This window comes from Hemitrygon akajei, chromosome 5 (genome assembly GCF_048418815.1).
Source record: "Hemitrygon akajei chromosome 5, sHemAka1.3, whole genome shotgun sequence".
Lineage (NCBI taxonomy): Eukaryota > Metazoa > Chordata > Chondrichthyes > Myliobatiformes > Dasyatidae > Hemitrygon > Hemitrygon akajei.
In genome coordinates, this window is record NC_133128.1 from 21,745,713 (window position 1) to 21,764,731 (window position 19,019).

The following is a 19,019-nucleotide window of genomic DNA, read 5'->3' on the forward strand; positions in this document are numbered from 1 at the left end:
TGTGCCTAATAAAGTGGCCATTGAGTGTAGATACGTGGTGACAACAGGGCTGAATTCTACCATTGTAAACTCAAAGTTAAACAGCTTCCTAACACTCGGGCTCAGATAAAAGTGGACAAATGAGAAAGCCAGCGTCTGCAAACCACATCCAAGTCAGAGGCATATTTTGGGTTAGGTAGAGAGTGAATTTGGGATTGTATTCTCATGTTTACTGGTACTGCCTGATTTTTTCCCGGTTTACCCTGTTTACATTTCATCTACTTCTCTCAAAATGATTCTATTATTAGGAAATGTTTAAAGTTCAAAGTAAATTCATTATCAAAGTATGTATATGTTACCATATACTGCCCTGAGATTCATTCTCTTGCTGGCATTTACAGTAGAACAAAGAAATACAGTATAATCAATGAAAAACTACTCTCAAAGAATGACAATCAATATGCAAAAGAAGACAAGCTGTGCAAATGCAAAAGAATAGTAATTAATAATAAACAAATCAATAATACTGAGAATATGAGTTATAGAGCCCTTGAAAGTGAGTCCACAGGCTGTGGAATTATTCCAGTGTTGAGGTGAGTGAGACTATCCATGCTGGTTCAGGAGCCTGATGGTTGAAGGGTAACAACTGTTCCTGAACCTGGTGATGTGGAACCTAAGGCTCCTGAACAACCTCCCTGAAGGCAATAGTAAGTAGAGAGCAGCACACACAAAATGCTGGAGGAACTCAGCAGGCCAGGCAGCATCTATGGAAAAGAGTAAGTAGAGAGCATGGGCTGGCTAGTGGGGGTCCTTGATGATGGATGCTGCTTCCTAGTGACAGCACTCTCTCTATGTGCGCCTGTCGGTGGGGAATGTTCTCAAATGTGTGCTAATCCTCTGTAGTTTTGACTTCTACAGCTGGTACGGATCAGACCTGGCTAATTGTTGCCATTGTGGTGCCAATCGTTGTGGCCATCCTGCTGATCATACTCATCGTTGTGATTATTATCTGCATAAAGCGAAGAAAGCGAGATGGTTAGTTTCAGTTTTCTCTTAGTCCTTTAAAAGATGAACTTATGTACGTACAGCTTTACTTTCGTTTTGTTATGCTTGCTCTTTACTTAACAGACTTTGTATTATATTGATGAATGTGCATAGTGAGTTGGTATACTGTATTGCCCTAGGGTCTGACTGCACAGCATGCCTGATGGGTTTTATCTGTGGTAGCAGAGTCTTTGACAGTCATCCTATTCAAGTGAGCTGGAGTGATCTATATTATTTGACGTTAACATAATAAATTAATTTCTAACAATGATAGTAACAAATGAAGGCATGGGGGAGGAAAGAGCCTTGAAAAAAGAATTCTCAATTGATCCCTTTGCTAAATAGCTACCTTGAATTAGTCAAGGACAAATAGTTGCCAATGTTAGTCATTTATTTGCAGACAATATATTCCACATATTCACTGCTCTCTGTGTAAAATAATGAAGCATAGATTATTGTCTGAAGCCCTTGATTCTAGATAACTCAGTGATTCATATCCAGGTCTGTCAAAACATGGTTTAAACTGGGTTTCAGATGTTCTCCCAAGATGGAGCAAAAAGGATTGAACTAACTTCTGTGTAGCACATTGAGATGGTTATATTGTTCAAAAGCCTCAATTATGGACACTGGGCAGCCTTCTCAGGCGTGTTTTGTCCTTTTATGTGGACCTTTAACTGAGATACAGTGCTGAACAGGCCTTTCGGCCCTTCAAGCTACGCTGCCCAGCAATTCCCGATTTAATCAGAGCCTAATAATGGGATAATTTATAATGACCAATTAACCTATTAACCAGTGCGTCTTTGGGCTGAGGGAGGAAACTGGAGTATACGGAGGAAACCCACGTGGTCAATGGGAGAACGTACAAACTCCTTACAGACAGCAGCGGCAATTGAAACTGGGTTGCCTGTACAGTAAAGTGTTGTGCTAGCCACTACACTATCATGCCGTCCAAATTACTTTGCTCCTTTATAATTTCATTTTTCTTTTGATTTTAGAAACAAGCTACCAGAATGAGTTAAGGTAAGTAGGCGTACATTAATTTTTTTAATGGAATGTGCGTGGAAGGTCAGGGCTTAGAGGACTATGGGCTGAAAGCAGGAAATTGAGACTAACTGGGAGGGCATATGGTTAGTATAGACTTGTTGAGCCAATATGAACCCAGCCATACAAACTCTCTGAGATTCCTGCTCTCCTCCCATTTAGGGTGAGAAGGGAGAGATTTCACAGGAACTTGAGGGGCAATTTTATTGCCCAGAGTGGTCAGAGGAAGTTATTGACAACATTTAAAAGGTACCCGGACAGGAAAAGGGTTTAGACTCTCTGAAAATTTTTTTATGCCATGGACTAATACCATTAGGCAAGAGGTCCCTGGACCTCAGGTTGGGAACCCCTTGTTCAGAAGGATATGAGGCAAATGGGACTAGCTTAGATGGGAATCTTGGTAGGCATGGATCAGTTGGGCCGAACGGCCTATTTTCATGCAGCATGACTCTATAACTCTGAGTCTGGTGCCTTGAGCATCCTTGAATTTAACAGCTTCAGCACTGCTGGTCATGTCTTCATGGAAAGGGAATTGCTTCAGGAAAACTCTCCCAAAATCCCTGCCTCCTTTTCCTCTGTTATTCCTAATCTCAGTTTTTGGTCAGCTTCCAAAAGGTTCCCTTGTGCGTCAAAGTAGTGCTATTTAAAATTGATAACAGTCCTATGAAGTGTCTTGGAATATTTTCATTATAGGAAAGGTGCTATACAAATGGAAGTACCGGTTCTTATAGAAGTTACTAATTTACCGAGATATGTTACTAGCAAGCTCTGCATATACTTCTCCTTCCTAAATGAATGCACTGAGTGGATTACTCAAGGTTGGCTTTCTTTGTCATATGTACATTGAAACGCACTGTGGTATGTGTTGTTTGCATCAAATCACATCAGGGAGGATTGTCCTGAGCAGTTCATAAATGTTACTACACTTCTGGTGCCAACTTAGTCTGCTCACAATTCACTAATCCTACCCGTGTGTCTTTGGAATGTGGGAGGAAACCGGAGCACCTGGAGGAAACACACATGGTCATGGGGTGAACGTATAAACTTCTTACAGACAGAGGCAGGAATCGAACCTGAACTTACATCGGGGCTATAAAGCAACTGTGCTATCTGTTACTCTACCATGTGGTTATATACCTCCTGGCTAGCCACTCTAAGGGGTATTGAAGAGTGGGTCTAAAATTTCCCAACCTGGGTCCACAGCCCCTTTGCTGAATGGTATTGGACCATAGTATAAAAAGGTTGAGAATCCCTGCTCTTGAGACTCATATGAACCAGGCTAGATGAGAAAAAGCAGATTTTCATCCCTCATATGGGACTTGTTTAGATGGCCATCTTGGTCAGCATGGACGAGATGGGCAGAAGGGCCTTTTCTCATGCTGTATTGTTCTGTGACTCTATAAGGATGGCAACTAGTTTTCTCATCATGCCTTTTAATGCCATATTTAATATTTAAGTTTAAATTCCCAGCTCCCGGGATGGGATTTGAACTCATGTCCACAGGTCAGTCATTCCCGGCTTTAAGAACGAGTATAGTAGCTTAGTCCAGTATTAATCTGTGACACTCATTTTGCTGCATTTGTTCTAAATCCTAACATTATTTAATGTATGTCTTCTATTGCAATACACCCTCCACTACAAACTGAAAACTAACACAACTAGAAATGATGTAATGATGCAGCTGTATAAAACTCTAGTTAAGCCACACTTAGAGTACTGTGTCCAGTTCTGGTCGCCTCGCTATAGGAAGGATGTGGAAGCATTGGAAAGGGTACGGAGGAGATTTACCAGGATGCTGCCTGGTTTAGAGAGTATGGATTATGATCAGAGATTAAGGGAGCTAGGGCTTTACTCTTTGGAGAGAAGGAGGATGAGAGGAGACATGATAGAGGTATACAAGATATTAAGAGGAATAGACAGAGTGGTCAGCCAGCACCTCTTCCCCAGGGCACCACTGCTCAGTACAAGAGGACATGGCTTTAAGGTAAGGGGAGGGAAGTTCAAGGGGGATATTAGAGGAAGGTTTTTTACTCAGAGAGTGGTAGGTGTGTGGAATGCACTGCCTGAGTCAGTGGTGGAGGCAGATACACTAGTGAAGTTTAAGAGACTACTAGACAGGTATATGGAGGAATTTAAGATGGGGGGTTATATGGGAGGCAGGGTTTGAAGGTTGGCAGAACATTGTGGGCCGAAGGGCCTGTAATGTGCTGTACTATTCTATGTTCTATGTTCTATGAAATATTTATTATTATTGAAATACAGTGCAGAAAAGGCCCTTCCGGCCTTTCAAGCCACGCCGTCCAGCAATCTCCCAATTTAATCCCAGCGGCGGGAATTGAACCCGGGTCGCTGCTACTGTGAAATGTTGTGCCAGCTACTACGCTGCCATGATGCTCCTAGTACTAACTAGTAATACTGGCCACCCCTAGTAATAAAAAAAGTAATAGCTCAGTTCTTCAGTTTAACTTGTATCCTATAATGATAGCTACTTGGAATAGTGTGATTATTGCCTTGGAAGAAAAAAAGGGCAAATAATTTCCACAAGAAGAGGAGCTAAGTAGTCAGCTAATACCTTTTACTGGCTTGTTAATTGAGAGAGGAATATTGCTCAGAAGTTTTGGGAGATCTCTCGGTTCCCTTATGAATAGTGTTATGGAATGTTTTGTGCCCAGTCGATGAACGAACAAAGCGGAACAACCTCCTCATATCAGTTGTTTAATTGTTCACCACAGTCCGTGGGTGGATATGGCAGAGCTGCAGAGCTCTGACCTGATCTGCTGTCAGCTGCTCCAGGCAGTCATGTAGAAAATAAAATACTTTCGGTGAGAATGAATATGAAGGTTAGGAATTAGATGAAGCAACTTGAGAGAAAGCTCCTGTGCAGTATAAATCCCACCATAGGATGGCTATTAATACAGTGTGAATTTACTCTCAGTGGCCACGTTAGTACTTGTACATCTGCTCATTGATGCAAATATCTCACCAGCCAATCATGTGGCAGCATCTCAATGCATAAAAGCATGCAGACATGGTTAAGAGGTTCAGTTACATAAGAGATTCAGCAGATGCTGAAAATCCAGAGTAACACATACAACTCAGTAGGTCGTGCAGCACCAATGGAGAGGAATAAACAGTTTATGTTTTAAGCAGAGACCCTTCATCAGTTGTTCAGACCAAGTGTCAGAATGGGGAAGAAATATAATGTAAGTGACTTTGACCATGGAATGATCATTGGCGGCAGGTGGGTGGTTTGAGTATCTCAGAACCTGCTGATCTCCTGGGATTTTCATACACAACAGTCTCTAGAGTTTACAAAGTCTAGAGTTCTGTGCATGTAAGTGCCTTGTTAATGAGAGAGGTCAGAGGAGAATGCCTAGACTAGTTCAAGCTAACAGGAAGGGAACTAACTCAAATAACCATGTGTTACACCAGTGGTGTGCAGAAGAGCATCTCTGAATGCATATAACGTCAAATCTTGAGGTGTATGAGTTATAGCAGTTGAAGACCATAAAAATGCACTCAGTCGCCATTTTGTTAGGTACATGAAGTACCTAATAAAGTGGTTATCAACTATGTATAATTATTTAGATGGATACATTATGAATTGAACCATGTTTTTCACCTATCTGGAATGTATAAAACTTCTAAAATATTTTGATTCACTAGGTCCTTCACACTTAAGCTGTGATTTTGTACTGGAGCCATCTGCTTTCTTCCAGCTCTGAGAAAACAACAATCTTTTTCCTCGATCCCTGCCACTCAAAAATCCACATCTACTTTCTCCAACTAAAATCCTTCATAGGTAGTAGCAGCATTTAGCTATTTAATAATTTCATTTTGTATTTATCATTCAAGGAAAATATCAATGAAGAAACCCCTGGAGGTGACTGCAGATGGTGTGGAAAACATGGGAATGTCAACTGAAAGTGTAAATGATTTGCAGTATCCTTCAGGTAAGTGCTCTTAGGGTGTTACATTCACAGGTGAAAGTCTGTTCCTCCCCCCTTCTCCTGCTACCTCCAACTTTGATTTGGAGTCCTAATTTCATACTTCCAATATATTGCATGACACAGGCCAGTCGATGGTTGTCATGGCAACATCATTTAAAGAAGTGTAAAACACAAAATGGTGCCTACTTCTATCCTCAGCAGGAGTGGAAACTGGAAGGAGAGTGATGAATTATGTTAAGTTATTCCATGTGCATTCAGATAAATAAGAGAGTAACCCTACAGTTAATAATTTAGTAAATTTCTCAAAAGGTTAGAAGATGTTCAACTAACTGGAATTCAGAAGAATGAGGGGTGACCTCATTGAAACTTTATGAATAGAGAAAGGCCTTGATAGAGTGGATGTGGAGAGGATGCTTCCTATGGTGGGAGAGTCTAAGACTAAAGGACACAACGTCAAAATAGAGGGGTGTCCTTTTAGAATGGAGATGAGGAGGAATTTCTTTAGCTGGAGAGTGGTGAATCTGTGGAATTTGTTGCTACAGGCAGCTGTGGAGGCCAAGTGTGTATTGTTACGTACCCCGTAACTGGGTCACTTACCAGCAAAGATAGAGAGGTCCGTTGAAGTCTGATGGTACTATTTTTAACAGTATTTATTGATAAAAATGCACAAAAATAATAACAATGCAACCATACAGATAATATACATCGTCAGTACTAAATCTAAAAGCACGGGTATAATAATAATCAATAAGAAATAACTCTATCATTGTCTAGGGGATAATGTATTGTCTGATGGAAATATAAAAGTCACTCAAGTTCATTCAAGCTGCAGCTTTTGGTTGGAGAGAGAGAGACGGATTAAAACTTGCCCATTCCTTTTATGATGTCAACCCTTTGAGAGTCGTTGGGGGCTGATTTCTCCTTTGTTGCTAGCTAAAGCCGTTCTTCTGTGGCAAGGCTCACCAATTCTGAGGCAAATGGAAAAGGACGCACGTGGCTTTCCACCGGCTTTCGTTATTACGCTGTTACAGGATTTCTAGCGTTTCTTCTGGTGCGTCTGAGGGGCTGTTCCCACAGACCCTCTTTTATCCTGACTCACAGGGTCTCAGATGTCAATCAGGGTGGAATGATGCCAGCCCTCCACCAACCCCCCTCGGTTCATTGCCTGGGGGCTTCGATGAATCGTACAGTACTCAATACACAATTCCATCTCCAAGAGATAATGGCCGTTATCCGTGGCTTTGTCTCTCTCTCTCATTTCCTGGGTCTCCTGACCCGAATCAATAGCTATCCTGCGATTCTCAAAAAGGAGGGGGGGAGCACAGGCGTAACACCCCCTTTCTTCAACTTTTTTTTACCATCGGTAAAAACGAAGTAATACAGAGTCTTACAGGATTTTAGAATCTAACACCATACAAAAGTTCTTTTTTCTACTGGGTAATACAGTTATACATTCAATTCAGTATCTAGATGGTTACCGATTACATTGTCACTTCCTTTAATATCTTAACATCTTGTACCTTACTAAAGTCTTGTAGCATCAGACTCCAATTTAATAGCCACCTATTTTTAGGTCTTATTTTTCTTTAGTCAACAAAAACTAAAGAGTTGTGATCTTAGCTTACAGGTATACTATAAAAGTTCTTGCAAATACTAATCTTTATGTTGCTTTCAAACTTAACAGGCAGGCTTCCATGGGGGTTGTCTTTTATTATTCACATGCTTTGTCGAAATCCCTTAAAACTGGCTTCTGCTATTTAAAAATGGCATCCCCATTAACCCTCGCCTCTTTTTCCAGTTAATTCCCACGTGGGGAGCTTGTGCACCCTGGTGAAATAGGCTTTCGTCTGCTCCTTCCATAGGAGTTATTTTATCAACAATGTGTTCCAAACTTAGACCATCTTCTGAATTTCCTCCCAATTCTTTAATTTTATGCAAGTTGCTAGTTTTCTCTTCAGGATCCTTCAGGCTATTAATTTTCAGTTCAAACTCTTTGTTCAAACAGCATTTCAAATTCTGCCTTTTCACACCACACTCTGGAATAACAATAGCGTGTGGGGCCCGTTACCTTCCAACTCAACCTGTAATTGATTCACAGGCTTTGTGGTACCACGCCATTGTCTCTGTAGCCTGGTTGCTGCTTTTGATATCAGTCCAGCCTTTAAATTTTCTTCATTCAATTTGGGAACTACATATTTCCCTTTTCCTTCAATAATAATATTCATCTCCCCACTAACTTTTAACACACCTTCGAGCACAAACACCTGGGAACTCTCACTTCCCACTATTACCAAGGTTAACCCTTTCTTCACTGAACCAAGTCTATCTGACCCACAAGGACTGCATTCCTTTTCAACTGAATCAAATACCTCAGACTTTTTCTGAGCTCCATTATTAGGTTCAGTACCATCTTGGACACACTCAAACGGGACATTTGCCTCTTCCAGGCTTTCAATACCCGTACCCTTTTCAAATTCTAAATTCCCCTGATTCTCCCAACTACTCTCTGGGCAACTCCCTTCCGGGGTAAACTCAACCCCGCGGGCTGAAACAACTTCATCTGCCAACCCAGCAGACTTCTTCAAGGTAATGGCATCCTTTTCATCTAGGACTGCCCTCATTTCATTATCGGGAACACCTTTAGAATTTTCAACTTCTTCAAACAGTTCTGCCAAACCAGACAGATCATCCATGTCCAACTCTGAACCTTTTAACAGCCCTATCTGTTTCTCATCTTTATTTCGTGCCTCTAGAACTTTTCTCCTCGCTAAGGGGAGGTCTACCTCCTCTCCCTTACTCTCTTTCACTTTCCTATTCTCCGTTTTCCCACCCTCCTGGTACAGGGTCGGTAAAAACATCTTGGCCAAATCGATACTGGCCTGATTTAAACTGCTCTCTGTCTCAGCTGCCTTTCTCGACATGCTGCGAGTGACCGCGCATGCGGGATAGATCTTGGAATCTAGGGGCGGGGCCTCCACCGGCCGGCTCGTTAGCATCATTGCTGACCAAACCTTACCACTGGCTAAATCGTTACCAAGAAGGACGTCTGCATCAGTTCTCGGGAATTCTGATCGCACCCCCATTTCAACTGGTCCAGAAACTAGCTCACAATTCATAATGATCTTATGCAAGGGCACCATTTCCGTCCCTTTTCCTATTCCTTTCACAGCTACCATTCCCATCTTGCGACCAAAATCCAGTACCTTACTGCTAATCAATGACAGTTCAGTGCCCGTGTCTCTCCAGATCCGTACTGGAACTGGTGTATCTCCCTCATTCACAGACACGGTTCCGTTTGACATACAAGTCTCAGACCCTTCTCGTACTCTGTCTACCCGGGGATTTCTTGTCGATTTACTGATTACCACGGCACATCCGATAGGGACCGCTGCTTTCCCTTTTCCTGTCTCCTTCCTCGGAATAAAGCACTTAGATGCAATATGTCCCCCCTTTCTACAATTAAAACAGGTCAAGCCCGGAAATCTCTGGCCGTCTTGCCTCTCCTCCCCAACCTTACCACTAGCTCCCGGCGGGACCTCTGCCTCAGCCGGCGAACTTTCTCTATCATTCCCACGGTCACTCTGGGAACTTTTATTCGAGGAAAACTTTGTCTTGTGGGTTAGGGCATATTCATCTGCAAACCTAGCAAATTCGGAGATGGACTTATTCGGCTTCTCATTCAAATACGTCCGGATCTCCTCTGAAACACCACTTTTAAATTCCTCAATCAGAATTAACTCCCTGAGACGCCAAAAATCCTCTCCCACTATTTCTGCTGTGCACCAGCGATCCAAGAGCACACCCTTCTCATAGGCAAACTCGGTATACGTCTGATTCCACCCTTTCTTTAAATTTCTGAACTTTTGTCTATACGCCTCAGGTACCAATTCGTAAGTCCGGAGAATGGCCTCCTTTACTTCGGCATAATTCTCCGCTTCTCCCTCCTCCATGGACAACGCCGCATATGCTCGTTGTGCCTTCCCTTTTAACACACTTTGTAACAACGCCACCCACTGCTCTTTGGGCCACTTCTGACTCACTGCCACCTTTTCAAAAAGCAAGAAATAACTATCAACATCCGTCTCCTCGAATGGAGGTACTAACCTCAACTCCCGACTAACATTAAACCGCTCCTCTCGGTCTGACCCTTGATCTCTTCGCTCTTGCCTTAACTTCTCCATCTCCAAGTCATGTTTCCTCTGTTTCTCTGTCTCCCTCTCCTTCTCGGCTCTTTCCTTTTCTTTTTCAGCTGCTTCCAGCTGTTTTAACTGAATTTCATGCTCTCTTTGTTTCTCAGCCCTGTCCTGCTCTCTTTTCACCTCTGACTCCTTTAGCTGGAGTGCCTGCTCCCTTTGTTTGTTGGCTCTTTCCTTTTCTTTCTCAGCTGCTTCCATCTGCTTTACTTTAATTTCATGTTCCATCCTTAATTTCTCCAACTCTAACTGAGCCGTCCCACTAGCTGGTACCTTTTCAGGGATGTTTTCCAATACCTCAGCTGCAAACACATTCTTCTCAATATAATACTGAGTTATGGCCCTTCGCACCTCCAGCTTTTTCATTGACAACCTCACCTCTGCGAGGTTTAACCCCTTCGCCAAATTTATCAAGTCCGATTTGGTGGCCGCCTCTAGCGCTTCCAGAGTCGGGTTTTCTATAAATTCACCCGCGTCCATCTTTGCTGGTTTCCCGTCTGGCTACCCGCGTAACCAGATCCAAGTTTGGACTTACAAGCCCGATTCACTGGCCTCCCAATTTGGTGTCAAATCCTGAGACGAGAACCCCAATTGTTACGTACCCCATAACTGGGTCACTTACCAGCAAAGATAGAGAGGTCCGTTGAAGTCTGATGGTACTATTTTTAACAGTATTTATTGATAAAAATGCACAAAAATAATATCAATGCAACCATACAGATAATATACGTCGTCAATACTAAATCTAAAAGCGCGGGTATAATAATAATCAATAAGAAATAGCTCTATCGTTGTCTAGGGGATAATGTATTGTCTGATGGAAATATAAAAATCACTCAAGTTCATTCAAGCTGCAGCTTTTGGTTGGAGAGAGAGAGACGGATTAAAACTTGCCCATTCCTTTTATGATGTCAACCCTTCGAGAGTCGCTGGGGGCTGATTTCTCCTTTGCTGCTAGCTAAAGCCGTTCTTCTGTGGCAAGGCTCACCAATTCTGAGGCAAATGGAAAAGGACGCACGTGGCTTTCCACCGGCTTTCGTTATTACGCTGTTACAGGATTTCTAGCGTTTCTTCTGGTGCGTCTGAGGGGCTGTTCCCACAGACCCTCTTTTATCCTGACTCACAGGGTCTCAGATGTCAATCAGGGTGGAATGATGCCAGCCCTCCACCAACCCCCCTCGGTTCATTGCCTGGGGGCTTCGATGAATCGTACAGTACTCAATACACAATTCCGTCTCCAAGAGATAATGGCCGTTATCCGTGGCTTTGTCTCTCTCACATTTCCTGGGTCTCCTGACCCGAATCAATAGCGATCCTGCGATTCTCAAAAAGGAGGGGGCCACAGGCGTAACAGTATATATATTTAAGGCAGAGGCTGATAGATTCTTGATTGGTCAGGGCATGAAGGGATACGGGGAGAAGGAAGGATATTGGAGCTGAGAGGGAAAATGGATCAGCCATGATGAAATGGCGGAGCAGACTCAATGGGCCAAATGGCCTAATTCTGCTCCTATATCTTATGGTCTTATGATCTAAAAGAATAAGAGAAAATTGCATTAATAGAAACAGATTGATTACAAAACCAAGGAAGTTAAACAAAACTAGCACCAGCCTACCCACCATCCAGGACATACAGTTAGTTACTGTCTGTTATATCACTGCTGTTTAGGGCAGCTTTTTTACTGTTTTCATAACCATTTTTTTTTACCATTCAGGGTTGTTAGCCCTGATCTGAGCCTGGAGGACCAGTGGACCTCTCTTAGTCTGGCCTCTACCCTATCACCTGTCACATGGGTGACCCTATCAAGAGTCAAAGCACAAGGCCCTGACTCCAGCCAACATAGCTCCCCTGGTCATTGAGGTAGTCTAGCCTCCAAACACTATGATATGGCTGTGGTCCTCTTGGAGGACCAGAGGCATCCAGTATATACAGAAAGGTGCTGGTAAAAGGCCAGCAATATCTTGAAGACTCCTACCCGCCCTGCTCGTGGACTGTTTGCCCCACTCCCATCACAGAAGAGACTATGCAGCATCCATAGCAGGACCACCGGACTCAAAAACAGCTACTTCCCCTAAGCCACCTGGCTGATCAACAGCTCCACTAATTAATCCACCCCACCACCACTACATACACGTCACCTAGTGTCACTTTATGTGTGTTACAATCAGTCTATGCACTATCAGTGGCCACTTTACTAGGTACCTCTTGCACCTAATAAATTCGCCACTGAATGTATGTTCGTGATCTGCTGCTGCTGTAACCCATCTACTTCAAAGTTCAGTGTGTTGCCCATTCAGAGATGACACTTTTGCGCACCACTGTTGCAGTGTTTGGTTTATTTAAGTTACTGTCGCCTTCCTGTCAGCAGGAACCAGTCTGGCCATTCTCCTCTGACCTCCCTCGTTGAGGTGTTTTCTCCCACAGAACCGGATGTTTTTTTATTTGCTGAATTTTTTTTTTGCACCATTCTCCGTAAACTCGCGACTGTTGTGTGTGAAAATCCAACCAGCTCCTGAGATGCCCAGACTCTCAAACCACCCAGTCTAGCACCAATGATCATTTCACGGACAAAGTCGCTTGGATCACATTTCTTGCCCGTTCTTATGTTTGGTCTGAACGACAACTGAACCTCTTGATCAGGTCTGCCTGCTTTTATACGTTGAGTTGCTGCCACATGATCGGCTGATTGGATATTTGCATTAATGAGCAAGTTTACCGGAGTACCCAATAACGGAGCCACTGAGTTTACGTAACGGCTACTCGTTCATTGCTTTTATATTTATATTTATTGTTCTTTGTTTTTTTATTGTGTTCTTTATATATTTTTTCTATTGGATCCAGAGTAACAACAATTTTGTTTTCCTTCACACCCATGTACTGAAGAACGACAATGGATCTTGACTCTAAACCTTCCTTGTAAGCAAAACCAAAACTGAATGCAGTGGTCTCAATGCTACTGCATAAAACTTTGGTTCGGCCACATTTGGAGTACTGTGTTTGTTTCTGGTTGCCGCAGTACAGGAAGGTTGTTGAGGATTTGCCCAGGGTGCAGAGTGGCTCACTAGTTTAATGCCTGCATTAGAGGGTATTAGCTCGGAGGAGAGGTTGGACTGTTTTTGCTGCAGTGTCAGCGGCTGGAGGGAGATCTGACAGAAGGTGATAAAATTATGAGAGGCAAAGGTAGTCAGAGTCTCTTGCTCAGGGTAGAAGCATCAAACACTGGAGATCATAGATGTAAAGTGGGAGTAGTTGAAAGGAGGTGTGAAGGACAAGGGTTTTTATACCAAGAGTGGTAAGCACCTGGAATGTGCTGATGGAGGTGCTGGTAAAATCAGACATGGAAGTGGCATTTAGGGAGACGCATGAACACGGACGGACTGGGGAGATATGGATTCGGTGCAGGCCGATAGGAGTAGATTTATTTAATGTTATAGAACAAAGAACATAGAACAGACCCTTTGCCCCACAAGGTTGTGCCGCCTTTAAACCTACTCTAAGATCAACATAACTCTTCCCTCCTACGTAGCCCTCCACTTTGTTTGGCACAGATATTGTGGACCAAAAGGTCTCTCCTTGCTCTGCCTTGTTCTATGTTCTCTGCTAAGCTAAAACTCAGTCTTCCTTTGGAATATAACCATATAACCATATAACAATTACAGCACAGAAACAGGCCATCTCGGCCCTTCTAGTCCATGCCAAATGCTTACTCTCACCTAGTCCCACCGACCTGCACTCAGCCCATAAGCCTCCATTCCTTTCCTGTCCATATACCTTTTCTTTTTAAATCTTTTTATAGATTTTAAACAAACATAAATAAAACATGAATACAAAGAGCTTGAGAGTACATAATTAATAGGTTAAGGTACAAATACAAATATATAATAATCCATATATAATAACCTCCCAAACTCATAGTGGTTACAAAAAATGGAGAAAATAAGAACCCCCCCCCCAAAAAAAAGAAAAAAAACCTAACCAACATGGGCCATTGCATTATGTCAAATATACACAGTAGCGTCAATAACTCCGCACCTCCATCCAAATAATTAAGGATGATAAGAGTAAGGTTTAGGAAAAGTCGACTTAGCTCATATGAAAATGTTGAATAAATGGTCTCCAAGTTTCTTCAAATTTAACTGAAGGGTCAAAGACAACACTTCTAATTTTTTCTAAACTCAAACAAGAAATAGTTTGAGAAAACCACTGAAATATAGTTGGAGGATTAATTTATTTCCAGTTCAATAGGATAGACCTTCTAGCCATTAATGTAACAAGTGCAATCATCCGTCGAGCTGAGGGGGATAAACAACTATTATCACCATTGGTAAACCGAAAATTGCAGTAATAGGATGCGGTTGCAATTTAATATTCAGAACTGTTGAAATAATACCGAAAATATCTTTCCAATAATTTTGCAAACAGGGGCAAGGCCAAAACATATGGGTCAATGAAGTGACTTCAGAATGACATCTGTCACAGGTTGGATTAACATGAGAATAAAATCGAGCAAGTTTATCCTTGGACATGTGAGCCCTATGTACAACCTTAAATTGAATTAGGGCATGTTTAGCACAAATAGAAGAAGAATTGACTAATTGTTAAATTTTCTCCCACTGTTCTGTGAGTTTAAGACAATGAAGTTCTTTTTCCCATTCCTTTTTAATTTTTTCTGATACTTCTGGCTGTATTTTCACGGTCATATTATAAATGATGGCTACTAAACCCCTCTGGCAAGGATTCAGAGCTAAAATTTTTCCATAATATCCATTGGACATGATTTCGGAAAAGACTGTAACATATATTATTCAAGAAATTTCTAACTTGCAAGTATCTAAAAAAATGAGATTTAGGCAAATTATATTTATTGGATAGCTGTTCAAAGGACATAAAACTGTTATCTAAAAATAGATCACAAAAACATATTATACCTTTTTTCCATAACACAAAGGCTTGATCCATAAAAGAGGGCTGAAAAAAAGGTTAGATATAATAGGGCTTGATAAGATAAACTTATTCAAGCAGAAGAATTTACAAAATTGAAACCATATTTGTAATGTATGTTTAACTATAGGATTAGTTATTTGTTTATTCAATTTAGATAAAGCAAAAGGAAGTGAAGATCCTAAAATAGAAAACAATGTCCAGTCCATATTCCTATCCAATTTTACTTTAAATGACAGTATCGAACCTGCCTCTACCACTTCTACTGGAAGCTCGTTCCACACAGCTACCACCCTCTGAGTAAAGAAATTCCCCCTCGTGTTACCCCTAAACTTTTGCCCCCTAACTCTCAACTCATGTCCTCTTGTTTGAATGCTGTGCCCAGCTCTGCATGTTACATTTAAGGTAGAAAATGTGTGAAGACGTTAACTAAAATGGTGTCAAAGAGGAGGGTCTTCATTTGCTTGGAAACATTAGGCATTCAACTTAAGGGGCTCAATATTGTTACTTTAAGTAAGTCAAGTTAAGTTTACTGTCATTTAACTGAATACATGTATATAACCATATAATGTATATAGAAATGAGACATTTCTTCAAAGGGTTAATCATTGAAGGACACAGTAATAAGGTCACTAGCTCCAGAAGTGAGATAAGAAGTAGTTACTTGTTATTATTTGGAGTACATGACTGAAAAGGTGAAGATTGTAATTACTTACAAAAGGAATTGTATAAATATACGAAGGGGAAACATTGCAGGAAAGGGTAGGGCTAGATATAGATATGGCAGGTCAAGAACAAGGTGGGAGAGTAGTTAGGTTATTGTACTAGTAACCAATGACCTGAACAATGGCCCAGAAACATATTATGTAAGATTGTAATGATTTATAAAAGGAATTGTATAAATATGTGAAAGGGGAAACATTGCTGGGAAGGATAGGGCTAAATATAAATATGGCAGGTCAAGAACAAGGTGGGAGAGTAGTTACATTATTGTACTAGCAATCGATGACCTGAACAATGGCCCAGAGACATATTCTGTAATTATAGTCTGGTGATATTAATGAAGAGTACAAACCTACTAGATTATGGTTAGTGAGTTGTGGGCATGGTATGATGGTGCTGGAAGTGTAGTAACAATTCCTAGCTCAAGCCTTGCTGATTTGATTTGACACAAACAACGTATTTCACTGTATATTTCGATGTACGTGTGACAAGTAAAGCTCATCTTATCTTCATCATCATTATGTGCCAAGTCGTTTGACGTGGGTGATCATGGTCCCATGACCTAGATTGTTATTGGCAAATATTTCTACAGAAGTGGTTTCCCATTGCTGTGTTCCGGGCAGAATCTTACAAGACGGGTGACCCCAGCCATTATCAATACCCTTCCGAGGTTGTTTGCCTGGTGTCAGTGGTTGCATAACCAGGACTTGTGATATGCACCACCTACTTCCATGGTTTCAAGTGACCCGGATCAGAGGGCTAAGCAGGTGCAACACCTTGTTCAAAGGTGACCTATGGGTTAGCAGAGGGAAGGTGCGCCATACACCTCCTTTGATAGAGACGTATCTCCACCCTGCCACTCAATCTTTTCTTAGATTGTCATAAAAAGCCTACAGGTCTTTTAACGTACTTATATAGAGATCTGATCTGGCTTATGTGATTTCAGAACCGATGGTTACTCAGAACATAGCGCAGAACAGCACAGGAACAGGGCCTTTAGCCCACAATATCTGTGCAAAGCATGATGTTAAATTAAACTAAATCTATCTGCCTGCACATGATCCATCTCCCTCATTCTCTATATGTTCTTGTGCCTGTTTAAATCCCTCATGGATACTACTACTGTGCCTGTTTCCACCACAACCCCGGGCAGCCTGTTCCAGACACCAACCACTTTCTCTGTAAAAACCCTGCCCCATGTATCTGCAGTAAACTTTGCCCCTTTAATCTTACGTGCATATATCATAGAATTTGACAGTTCTACACAGGGAAGAAAATTTTGATTATCTAGCCTATTTCAGTCTTCCTTAATTTTTTAAGCTTCTGTTAGTTCATCCCTCAGCCTCCGACACACTGGAAAAACAAATCCAATTTCTCCAACCTCTCCTTAACACTAATGCTCTCTAGACCAGGCAACATCCTGAAGGACCTCTTCAGCACCTTCTCCACCACACACATCCTTCCTGAATGGGCCAACCAGAATTGCACACATTAACCTAACACCACCTTCAAAAATCCTCAGAGAAAACCATGCAGATGAGAGGTAAATAGAGATGGCCAATAAATAATGCCTTTGGATGAACAACATAGCAACAGATAGCTCTTCCAAGAACAGCTGTAGGTAAAGTAGGAATCAAGTTGTCTCCTTCTCTGCTGCAATATCCTTTGACTTCATTCAATTCATTTGGCCGCTTTCCAAGATGACAGTGATTGGGTTCAAGGAATCAAAGATTCAAACTACATTTAAAACATAGAATGTAGAAAATTTACGGCCCACCATGTTGTGCCGGCCATGTGACCTACTCTAGAAGCTGTCCAGAATTTTCCTTTCACATAGCCCTTGATTTTTCTAAGCTCCATGTACCTATCTCTTAAAAGACCCATTGTAGCTGCCTCTACCACCTGCCGGCAGTGCATTCCATGCACCGACCACTCTCTGTGTGAAAAACCTACCTCTGACATCCCCTTTGTGCCTACTTCCAAGCACCTTAAAACTATGCCCCCTCGCATTAGCCATTTCAGCCCTGGGAAAAAGCCTCTGACTATCCACACGATCAATGCCTCTCATCATCTTATGCACCTCTATCAGGTCACTTCTCATCTCTGTCGCTCCAAGGAGAAAAGGCCAAGTTCTCTTAACCTATTCTCATAAGGCATGCTCCCCAATCCAGGCAACATCCTTGTAAATTTCCTCTGCACTCTTTATAGTCTCCACATCCTTCTTGTAGTGAGGTGACCAGAACTGAACTTAATACTCCACGTGGGGTCTAACTAAAGTCTTGTATAGCTGTAACGTTACCTCACGGCTCTTGAATTCAATCCCATGGTTGATGAAGGCCAACACACCATATGCCTTCTTAACAACACTGTCAACCTGCACAGCAGCTTTGAGTGCCCTATGGACACAAACTCCAAGATCTCGCTCATCCTCCACACTGCCAAGAGTCTTCCCATTAATACTGTATTCTGTCTTCAAATTTGACCTTCCAAAATGAACCACTTCACATTTTTCTGGGTTGAACTCCATCCTTTATTATCAAAGAATGTATAAATTATACAACCTAGAAATTTGTCACAGATAACCACAAAGCACGAAACCCAAAAGCACCCAATCAGTGAAAAAAATGAATAAAAAATAAAAATAAAAGATGAACAACTAATGTGCAAGAGAAAAAACACACAAATCATGCAAACAATTAAAATGAACAACAATTCGAACCAAAAATTGAGTCCTCAGATCTGAACCTAGGAGCAGCCCAGAGTAGGCCCAAAGCCTTGCTTATCAGTTCATCATATTAGCGGACACGGAGACAACAGACGGGGCAGTCTTTATAGCCTCAGCGGCATAAAGAGAGAGGAGTGACTATCACGGACAACGAGCAAAATCAGCTCCTTGCCCAGATCCCGACAGCTTGTCTTTTTAGTCTATCTGGGCTGGTGTTTAAGTTGACAAACCAACAGAACAGTGAACGGCTCTGGTACCCTGGAGAGAGAAGTGAACATCGCAGAGAGGGAGCAAAATCGGCGTTCGCTTCCAATCTGGACCGGTATTTAATTTGTCTAAACAGGGTATTGTACTTCACACTAGGACCCAGGTGCTGCTGCATCAAAAGGCTCTGGGCCTAGATCATGCTGCCCAACAACTTG

At 41.9% G+C, this 19,019-nt stretch overlaps 1 protein-coding gene across 3 annotated transcripts in view; it reads left to right on the plus strand.

Annotated features, from left to right (window-relative positions):
• LOC140727540 (immunoglobulin superfamily member 5-like) overlaps nucleotides 1–19,019 on the plus strand; it is a 76,925-nt gene that overhangs the window by 27,502 nt on the left and 30,404 nt on the right. For 2 of the 3 annotated variants that reach the window (XM_073045000.1, XM_073044999.1), the window contains exons 5-7: nucleotides 883–1,014; nucleotides 2,019–2,043; nucleotides 5,920–6,017. In XM_073045000.1, coding sequence (XP_072901101.1) covers nucleotides 883–1,014; nucleotides 2,019–2,043; nucleotides 5,920–6,017 — 255 coding nt within the window. The remainder of the gene's footprint in view (nucleotides 1–882; nucleotides 1,015–2,018; nucleotides 2,044–5,919; nucleotides 6,018–19,019) is intronic. The other variant, XM_073045001.1, reaches the window with a different exon arrangement.